The sequence below is a fragment of the Dendrobium catenatum genome, unplaced genomic scaffold, assembly GCF_001605985.2.
Source record: "Dendrobium catenatum unplaced genomic scaffold, ASM160598v2 fragScaff_scaffold_1593, whole genome shotgun sequence".
Taxonomy (NCBI): Eukaryota; Viridiplantae; Streptophyta; class Magnoliopsida; order Asparagales; family Orchidaceae; genus Dendrobium; species Dendrobium catenatum.
The window spans coordinates 605381-615920 of record NW_021320055.1 but is presented as its reverse complement, the minus strand read 5'-3'; the positions used below and the strand labels follow the sequence as shown (position 1 = coordinate 615920).

The 10540-nt window shown below is 34.4% G+C and overlaps 1 protein-coding gene across 1 annotated transcript; it reads left to right on the top strand.

Moving 5' to 3' along the window:
• LOC110104281 (UDP-N-acetylmuramoyl-tripeptide--D-alanyl-D-alanine ligase-like) lies at nucleotides 1-9233 on the top strand. Its single transcript, XM_020833307.2, has 3 exons — nucleotides 1-1402; nucleotides 6012-6163; nucleotides 8610-9233. The coding sequence occupies exons 1-3, from the start codon at nucleotides 377-379 to the stop codon at nucleotides 9169-9171; spliced, it is 1740 nt and encodes a 579-aa protein (XP_020688966.1). The 5' UTR covers nucleotides 1-376; the 3' UTR covers nucleotides 9172-9233.
• The last annotated feature ends 1307 nt before the right edge of the window (nucleotides 9234-10540 follow it).

Here is a 10540-nt window from a genome sequence, read left to right as displayed (position 1 = left end):
AATCCGAGAAACCGAACGGTCATTTTCCGTGGAGCTGAACGATTAAAATATGATTCACCTTCTTCTCATTATTCTTTGGAGGGCGACCCCAATCCAAGGAAGCGACTCCGAGCTATTTCAACATTTGATGGATTACAGGTATTCATCAATCAAAGCATCAAGCCTGTTTCTTTTGAGAAGTCCAATTCGGATCAGTGGTTGCTCTCGAATCAGTGTTAATATATCCATGGATCAGATAGAGCAAAACAAAAAAATTAGCCATGGCTTTTCTATCATTGCTTAGTTATTACAGGCTTGGTTTTCTCTGTCTTTATCGTTATTTTAGGGCATCACATTGAATCTACGTTCAGTTCTTACTTCACTTGATTTAGTGATCATGGGCAGCCTTTCCTGGACTTTTGGGTTTACGGTTTTACAGAGCAAAATGCTTTGCTATTCTAATAAAGACAGCTTAAACCCTAAATCAAACAAAAGTTTCTGTAGATTCGAGAAACTGAGGCACAAAGCACACAGACAAGCAAATCCGAGCTATTATCTATTTTCCGATTCCAGGACCATTAGGTCATTTATTGCTCATTCATATGCAGGGGATGCTGTGATCTCTGAGAGTCCAAATGTCGAAGCCATACCAACCGCTGGTCCAGGATTGGCTTCTTCTGAATCATTTGGAACTAGAATTTTTCGTGATGAATACTTATGGAGTGCATTTGAGATTGCAGAAGCTGTGGGCGGAGAAGTTGTTAGATGGGGTCTCGCTGGGACTATTTCAACTGATACTAGGACCTTGTTGCCGGGTCAATGGTTTTTCGCCATTTCTGGAAAAAATTCTGACGGCCATGATTATGTTGATGAGGCATTGGCTGGTGAAAAGGGTTGTGTAGGAGTTATTGGAAATAGAGTATGTAGAGGTTGGGAAAATGGTTTCATTAAGGTGGACGGGGACACCATTGCTGCTCTTGAGAAAATGGCCAAGTTTTCTAGAAATAGGTTTCATGGCATAGTAGTGGGTTTAACAGGAAGTGTTGGTAAGACAACTACAAGAACCATGATAGCACTTGCACTTGGGAGCCTCGGTCGAATATACCAGACTCATGGGAACCACAACGCCATGGTTGGGGTTGCTTTGACACTGATTGGTATTCCATTGGATGCTAAGGCTGCAATTGTTGAGCTTGGAATGAATAGGATGGGGGAGATTTTGGCGGAGGCACGAATTTGTTGTCCATCAGTGAGAGTGATTCTGAATGTTGGTCCCTGCCATTTGGAGTATTTGCATGGTTTGGAGAATGTTGCAAAGGCAAAAGGGGAGCTTTTGGCAGAGGCAAAGCCAGGTGACATATGCGTGTTGAATGGTGATGATCCTCTAGTTTTGAGTATTCCAATTCCACCTGGAACAAGGAAGGTATATCTTAATTGCATTATTGCTTTTTCTTAATTCATGGTATTTTCATAAGTAAGAACCAAGAACACATGTTATGGGCTATTAAGTTCCTTCAGAGATCAAGTTAGCTTTCTTTTGGCTTAGTATAGGTCTAAATAATGTCTGACCCTTTTAGAGGTGTTTTTCAAGCATTCATGACATAATAATTTTATTTCCAGGATAGGATGGAAGACATTTTTAAAATTTCAGGGATAATCTACTTTTCTTTCATTATCATATCCAATTAACTCCAACAGTTATATTTGTTTTACCTTTCGCTTATATCACCTCTCAGCACTCTTTTAGTTCAACGATAATATTCTATATAATTAGAACGAAGGTGGTAAAAGTCTTCAATGCTCAAGCTAGACAAGTATTGATAACAATGTGCTTGAATTAAACATAAACATTAAAGAGAAAAGACAACACTAAGACAGTAAGATTTGTGTAGTTTGGCTTCAACAAATATTAATTCCACTAGAGAGGAGAGAGGATCCAATCCACTAATAAAATATAAATTATAATATTGATGTAAATACCAAGAACACTCTCCAAGCCCATTCCCCTAAATCCCATGTACATCCACACACAAAGGAGAAGACGCAGAAAAAACCCAATAATTTTATATTATTGAGATTACCTAAAATACAAGAAATCTTCTTCTCGCATGCACTACCAAGTCGTCAAAATCCTCCAAGAATTGCAGCAGCCAAATGGCACTTGTATGCATTAAGTCACCAACATTGGGCTTCTAATTGATTGTTTGATCTCAAACTCTAGGCAGAGTAACTCTATCTATGACCATCAAACAACCAATGCATGCAGCTTATGCAGAGAATCTGTCATGCAAACTAAGTTGGCATGATTCCTGGGAAATTATGAGGTTACACGTGAACATATACTTTGGGAGCCGATTCAATTTGGAATTCTTGTATAAATATATAAAAGGGTAATTTGGGTAGCTAGAATATTGATTCACATAAATAATTGCCCCCCTTGATCCAATATCATTGACAAAAATTGATCTCTTTTATGACTACCTCTCAAAGCCAAGTATTTTTAACTTCCCAAAGATACAAGGATTCAATACTTAACAATCATATTAGGCCTAAATTATTTGAAATGAGCATCTATGAAAGACCCATGTAGCATAAATTTTGCACACTTAACCTAAATGTGCATCTAACATTAAATTGTCATACCCCTGAAAGTGAAGGGCTTCTCACCTTAAGTGTTGCAATGGTGCGACCTAGCATCAATACAAATTATGCCATACAAATCTATTCCCCTTGAGCGCATGATGTCTTCCCATCATATGCTTGACTTTATTCCAGAATATTCATCTAGCTTGAAAGCTAACTGAACTTGACTTCCCAAAATGTGATACTCAAACATAGGCAAAGAAATAATTGAAGCAACTCCTAAAGTTGACCATGCAACACATATCCTCTGACTCTTTTGACCTTTGTGATCACAATCATAGGTTCTAAAAAGCTTAAAGATCTTAATATTCCCAAAAACTTGTACCCTTCGTCATTTAGAGCACTTAAATATACAATGTTTATTCTTAAATTTGGTACATATTTCAACCCGCCCAAGTCATAAATATAACTTTATTTGTTCTAATACAAATAGTGCCTAGGATCAAGATTATTTACACATCATTATTTCCTACGAACATATGTCCATTGCATAGTTAATATTAATAGTAGAAAACAAATATTTATCATTATACATGAATATAATATACTAAGTCAAGTACTCACTGATCATTCTGCATGTAGCATGTAGTCCTAACAAAACATCACTAGAATCTATGTTGTTGTGTTTGCATGTTGTCGATTCCCACCTACTTTTATTTTCCATTCAAAATTCTCTTGTTATGCTTTTGCTTCTAGCAATGGGAACATTTTTTGTTCCTATAAATTAACTTGCCTCTAGAGGTGGGCCTTTCCCTTTTTCTATATGTTTTCACCTCACAAACAATTCATCATCTTGCATTTATTCTTTGATATCATCAAGCTTAGGAATCTCATTCTTTAAAAAAGAGAATTCCTTACATCCTCTAACTTTATGATATATTCTTATAAAATATGGTGTCATGAAAATGCTTATATGGGAGATAAATAACGTAATAGAAATCAATTGCTTCTAAGGTAATAGTTGTGAGTAAGCACAATATTCCACATGCATGACAACCTAAACACTTTAACACCGAAAACACCTTAGGGACTAGATAATTTTTTGAATTCCTATTGCAGTTTGGGCTATAACTATTTATGATTTATGTTGGATTTTTTATGTAGTCAAGAATTTATATTTTATGTATTTTTATTTTTTCATGATATTGGACTATATGATTTTTTTTGGTACTGCCCTATGATGAAAAACAACCAATGATCATGTTGGGTTCATTGCTATCGAGTTGGTTCATACCATTGAGTTTGATCTTACTTCCCCTCCCCTATTTGATGTTCGATTTTTCCCTTGCTGATTTGGTTGTTTGGGATTCTTCCCCTCTTCCTTTTGGTTGTTTGGTTCTTCCCCCTTGCTGATTTGGCTGCTTTGGATTCTTCCCCTCTTCCTTTTGGTTGTTCAGTTCTGCCCCTTACTGATTTGGTTGCTTGAGATTCGTCCCCCTCCATCTTTGGCTATTCAGTTTCCCCCTTTTGCTGATTCTTGTGCTTGATGCTTCAGCTTCTCCTTTGAGAGCTAATTTGGTTTGTTATTATTGGCTGAAATGTTGGCCCATTTAATTGAACAATTACATGTCCCTTTCCTCTCATTCTCCTATATAAAGTGGCTGAAATTTTCTTGTTGACGATTTTTTTTTGGAGAAGAATAATTCAACCTGAGGGTTCTTCATGACTTGCGAGCTTGTCTTTCCCCCATCCTTTAATACTTTCTCTCGGTCTTCTTTCTATTTCTTCTCTCTATGGTTTCTGATAGGAAACACTTGGATTTCCAAGTGTTTCACACCAAAACCAAGAGGATCCAAAGGAAGACTACTGTCCACAGCAGAAAAACAGCCAACTGCACGAAAATCTGAGAGGAAACGTAGGAGAAAACGTAGGAAAAACACTGCAAACACTTTTATTTCGATAACGGACGAAAAGCACTTGCAAGATACAGCTTTCCTTCAATTCGAGAGGAAGGAAAAACTCTCCAAAAGATCTCCGGCGAAGCCAAGAGCCCAAGACACCAAAACCTAGATCTCAAAACAATTCAAATTCCAGATGATTCTCTTTCCCCCCTAATCTCCTAATTATACAAATTAATCATAAAGGACAATAATGGACTTCCTAAAACAGCCCCTCATTCAAAATTCTCCCTCCCAAAATCAATTTCAGCAATCGTGGGGTCCACAGGGGGTTCCGCCCCTTTTGAGTGTTTCCGCCTGGAATAGTATCGGACCGGTCCAGAGGGGACCGGTCCGCTCGTAACAGTTTCCCTTCTACCTATATCTTTCTTCTCTAAACATTGTGAGTTGTGGGGTGGTGTTGTTGCCTTATTATGTTGGTATTTATCTGAGGAGTGCAGACTTGTGCCGGATCAAAATTTCAGTGGTGGATTATTGGTTAGATCTTTCCTTTGAGTACCTTTCTCTAGATGACTAGTCGTGGTTATTCCGAGGGTTGTTTTTGTTTATGTGTTTTGTATCTTTCTTTCCCACGTGATTTTTCTAAACAATTTCTAATGTTTGTTTTTTGCCAAGTCTCTCTCAGTTTGTGTTATTGAAAGGAAGTTTCTTAATTGCCTGCCTAAGTGTTCTCCTAAAAGCTTTAGGAACTTAGGTTGCATCATTTTTTCAAGGGTCCAGTAATTGATTCACTAGTATGCATGTTCAGTGTTTGTCAGCTTGGATCTGTTATTTTCTTAATTCATTAACCAAAGAATCAGTTACATAGAAATTTTATTGCATTTTTAGTTTTAAAAACTATGGTAGAATCTTCCAATTAAATTTGTAGATTCAAATATATTTCCCTGTTCTTTTTGCATGTAGGATTTCAAACTATATTTGTCTGCTAGAATTATTGCACTGTGCATTTATTATTCACAATTAAACAACTTATACTGAATTTGTACAAACCATTCAAAGTGCAGAACTCATAACAAATTTTATCTTTACTGAATAATTTGATTGCATTTTAACCTGCATCACTTATTAGACCTATGTTAGAAAATCTTGATTGATGAACATCAATTTTAATTGCATTATTCTCTTTAGCAGATTTTTTCACAATATATTGCAACTAGCTTAACTTAATTTTACACTTCAACATAAGAAAGAGTCTCATTATCAGAATTTTAATTCAAGAAGCACAAAAAGAAAAATGGTGTACTCAGTGCATGGAGCTCTCACCAATGCAACATCTCAGGTGGAATTGATTTATGCAATGCTACCTTACATTAACAAAGAGGCTAAAATGCACAACACAATCTTGAAAATCATTAAAAAGTTGGAGTTATTTTTTTTTTAAATAAAACTTTATCTTCTTTATCATCATAAATAGTCTCATCCCAACCATTTGGCGCTTGTGAGTTATAACTTCCCTTATTACTGATTTTGCAATATTATTTTCTTGGTTAGGTACTTTTTGGACGAGGAGTTGGATGTGATGTTAGGCTGCTCTTGGCTGAAAACATTGATGGTGGTCGTGCAATTCGTGTGATCATAGAAAATAACATGCCTACGTCCATCACCAACCGATTTAAAATTGCAGACAAAAGGACTCCAAAAATGTAAGAAGTATTCTTTCTTCATTGTTTTAAAAACTTTTTAGTATCCATCTTTAGCATTCCATTCAATATGAGGTTCAAAGGTCATAATTACATATAAAAGTTGGGATTGCATAAATTAGCACTATCAAGTTGGAATAAAAAAGAAAGGAGTTAATTCTTTGAAGTTCATATACATTTGGTCAAATGAAACATCTGAGGATAACTATGAGAGATTGAATTGGGGAGAAATAACTATAAGAAGGAATATAACTACTAAAAGTCAATTAATGTGCCCTATATTTCTCTTGCTTTTCAAAGAAACCCAGCCGGTTCATCTAACCTTAGTTTCTAACTATATGCGGTAAATTTGCCACCGCCATTTGTAATAGCACGTTTGGTATTGGAATAAGTAGATATTAGTTGAACCAAAAATGTGCATTGATTTCAATAGGTTGTATAATGGGCTATATGGTAATGCTTGAGCGTTAGATCTATAAGGTTCAAAGTGACATTTAATTTATTAAAATCCCTCTTGACTTAAATTTGTCCAGGACTTCAGCATCAATAGCCTTATAGCCATTATCCCAATGAGGAACATGCAACTAAAAAGTAATCTCTATCCTTCCAAGATAGTTTTACATTCAAAAAACTTTTGATTTGCATACTTAATTAATAAGAATGAATAGAGATTGAGAATTCTTAAATCCAATACCAAATATTTTGTACAAGGCTGATGATGATAATTTTTATTTAATTAGAAAGTTTACTACTCCACAGCTTTGAGACATGATGCTAATTATTTTGATGCATCTTTAATTGTGCTATTTTTGTGCATCATGTTGGGTTGGATTTATTAGAAGTTAAGATATTAAGATCTTGATTGAGATAAAGATGAAAATGCTGACAATTAATTAAATTTTAATTTTAATGAAGAAATCATTTTAGAAGTGTATAATTAATAAAATTATGATGCATATAGTGTAGTATAGTTAGTTCTCAAAAAGATGCATAAATATAAAGTTTTAAGTCAAGATTGGATACCTCTTGAGATTTGTAGACTTATGGGTGATATTACAGATGCTTGGTTAATAAATCTTTTAATAAACTATTATTGACTAAGATAATAATAAATTATTGGAGAAGAAAAATTTTATGGCCATATTTAAGAAAAGAAGATGTTTAGAATTATGGTATCACAAAGGAAATTTATGAATTATATAATGAAATTATGGAAGAGAAAAATTAAATGCAAATTTAGAAAAACTATGGCATTATAGGAAAGTCAAGTTGGTTTCATGCTAGGAATCGCAATAAAAGCGATTTTGGTGTAAAAATTAATGAAAATGTACGTAGACCATAGAATTAATATTCATATGATTTTTGTAGATGTAAATTACTGGAGAAGAAAATTTTTATGGCCATATTTAAGAAAAAGAAGATGTTTAGAATTATGGTATCACAAAGGAAATTTATGAATTATATAATGAAATTATGGAAGAGAAAAATTAAATGCAAATTTAGAAAAACTATGGCATTATAGGAAAGTCAAGTTGGTTTCATGCTAGGAATCGCAATAAAAGTGATTTTGGTGTAAAAATTAATGAAAATGTACGTAGACCAAAGAATTAATCTTCATATGATTTTTGTAGATGTTGATAAGACTTATGATCGAAGTATTATGAAATTAATTTGGTTTGCATTAAGGAAAATGGGTGTGTCAGAGGCATGTTGAAGTTAATAAGGATATGTATGATGGGCCATATTCAATTTCCTTAATGCGATATTGGTGCGAACCTAGATTCAGGTTGGTTGACTTGGTGCATATTGCCGAAAGGGTGTCTATATTGACATTCTTAACGGTGATTGTGGGCCAACAAGTGATATGATGTACTGCAAACCCGTCATTGTCATCATAAATTCATGACATGACTTATTGGGGTGGGAAACAATACCAAGGCTTCCGTTTTTCTAAGTTACGTTATAGATATACCTACGTGGTCAGAAAAGTATAGTGGTATAATGACATGTCTCCTAAGCCCAGGAGCCAAGAGCCTTGATGAACTTTAGTCACACATCATTAGTAACCAGAGTTATGGCTCAAAGCCACAATACAACTTTTAAAGGGAAGGGATGGAGGAAAATGCTTTTGGTCAGAGAGATTCTTGTGGGAAGGGCAAATTGATGTTGAAAACTCATGTTTTATGCTTCAAATATAGTTTTTAACTTAAATTGAGGTTATAAGGTGATATGAGTGATAAGAATTAAATATATGAGCGATACATTTGATATTAAAATTTTATATGACTGGTAGCTATGAAATATTAAAATTTAGGATATTAAATATGTAAATAGTATGAAATAAAATGGTATGTATATAAATCCCCCTTTCTTTTATTTGTTCTTTGACTATGATAAACATTTGATTCTATGCAAATGACAAGTTATGTGCAATCATCTTCTCATTCAGGGTTGAATTCAAGCTACATGGTCCTGGTTTGCACCAAGCCATGAATGCATGTGCTGCAACAGCCGTCGCCGTCTCATTAGGCGTACCTCTTCCTCAAATCGCAGAATCACTCTCAAGATTTCGTCCCGCGCCCATGCGGTCCCAAATGCTCCTCACAAGGAGCGGCATCACAGTCATTAACGACGCCTACAATGCCAGCCCTCCAAGCATGGCTGCGGCCATTGAATCTCTGAAGAACCTTGATTGTACTGGTAAAAGGGTTTGCGTACTTGGCGACATGCTTGAACTGGGTGTGACTGAAGCTGCTGCCCATGAACTGGTGCTCGATCTCTGTTGTTGTGATTCTATTGGGCTTATAATGCTTGTCGGAGAAAGATTTCTCGTCGCTGCCGAAAAACTGAAGCTGATGGAGAAGATTGATGTGGTTTGCAGTTCAGATGTAGAATCTCTTGCAGCGAAAGTTAGGGAGTTTTTGGGTTTAGGCGACGTTGTTTTGGTGAAGGGAAGTCGAGGGATGGAGATGGGGAAGGTTGTTTCTGCGATTAATGATTGTAAGTATTAAGTGCCGCCAAGGCATGTAATTGGGATGATTTTGAATAAGGAAATGGTTGTTTCAGTATTAGTGAAGAAGACAATCTATTTGTTAAAATAGTAAGCTTCAAAGTCTCTCTCTCTCTCTCTCTCTTAGTTTTATTGGGGCATAAATTTTATTTTTTAAATATTTATATTGGCTGAGCCAACTTGCTCATTATATGCTTAAAGCCTTTAGGGTCAATATCATTGTTTTCATCGGCTGGAATTTTAAGAGTTAACTTTTATTTTGCCACTGAAGGTTAGTGACATAAAATAAAATTTTTGATCTATGTATTTCATTCGATTTCTTTCCTTATATTTTTTATTCTATAATTTGTTTTTTGTATTTCTTACAACTATCCGATTTTTTTTAGTAGCATATAGAAAAATAAGTAAAAATGGGCTGCTTGATTTAATGTAAAATAAAAAATGAGTGTAAAATGTTTCAAAATTCAAGAATTTTGCAAATGTTGATATTTGATTTGAAATAAATGAAAAAAGAAAATAAAATTTTGAACGTATTTGAAATACACCATCTAGTGCAAATTTGACATTTATTTAAATTTTGTTAGATTTGAACAATTTTTAAATACACCATAAATTCTTTGTTATTCATGGAAATTTGCCACTATTGCCGATGCCCACTGGCTCTCGCCTCCCATCATCGTTGGTCGCCTGTTGGCTATTGTCCACCATCATTTTTGAGCTTTATAATGCAGTCATCTTCAACTCAAACTAGAAAAATGTATTATTTATTTCAAACTTATATAAACTATTTCATATATTTAAAATTCATTAAATTCATTTTATTATACATTTCGTTTTGAGGCAACAAAGCGCTCCTAAGTTATATGAGATTCAACAATAACAATGACCATAATAAGGCATCATTTGGAACGGCTTTCTCACTACTTTTTAAAGCAGTTTTTTAGTACAAAATTTAAAATTTTTATATTAGAAAGCTAATTTAAGAATCAGTAAGAAAAAAGTCCCAAACGAAACCTAAGTTTTTATCTAACTACATGGGATCAATAATATGAATCTTTTTCCTCCTTTTAGCATCTATATCTTTCTTAACATAGGTCAATTATAATAAATCTACTCATCTAATGTGGTCATCAAATGACTGACATTTTATATGAGCAAATCATTTTGTGTTCAAGCTTTCAGGTCTATATTTTCAAGCAAAAAGCTATTCATCCTCCTAGGCATCATCATCTCCGCAACACTTCGACTTAGTTTTATGTTTATCTTTTAACAATGAATGTTTTGTGCCATAAAGTATTTTAAGTCCTACCGCCCTTTTATAAAATGTTTCAGATACTTTTTTATCATAAAATAAGATTTTGTTTAGGACG

What these genes read in the sequence shown, in the direction of transcription:
- LOC110104281 (XM_020833307.2), top strand. Translation starts at nt 377, where the DNA reads ATGGGCAGCCTTTCCTGGACTTTTGGGTTTACGGTTTTACAGAGCAAA. An exon ending in TTCCACCTGGAACAAGGAAG is followed by an intron (nt 1,403 to 6,011) that starts GTATATCTTAAT and finishes TTTCTTGGTTAG; the next exon opens with GTACTTTTTGGACGAGGAGT. An exon ending in GACAAAAGGACTCCAAAAAT is followed by an intron (nt 6,164 to 8,609) that starts GTAAGAAGTATT and finishes CTTCTCATTCAG; the next exon opens with GGTTGAATTCAAGCTACATG.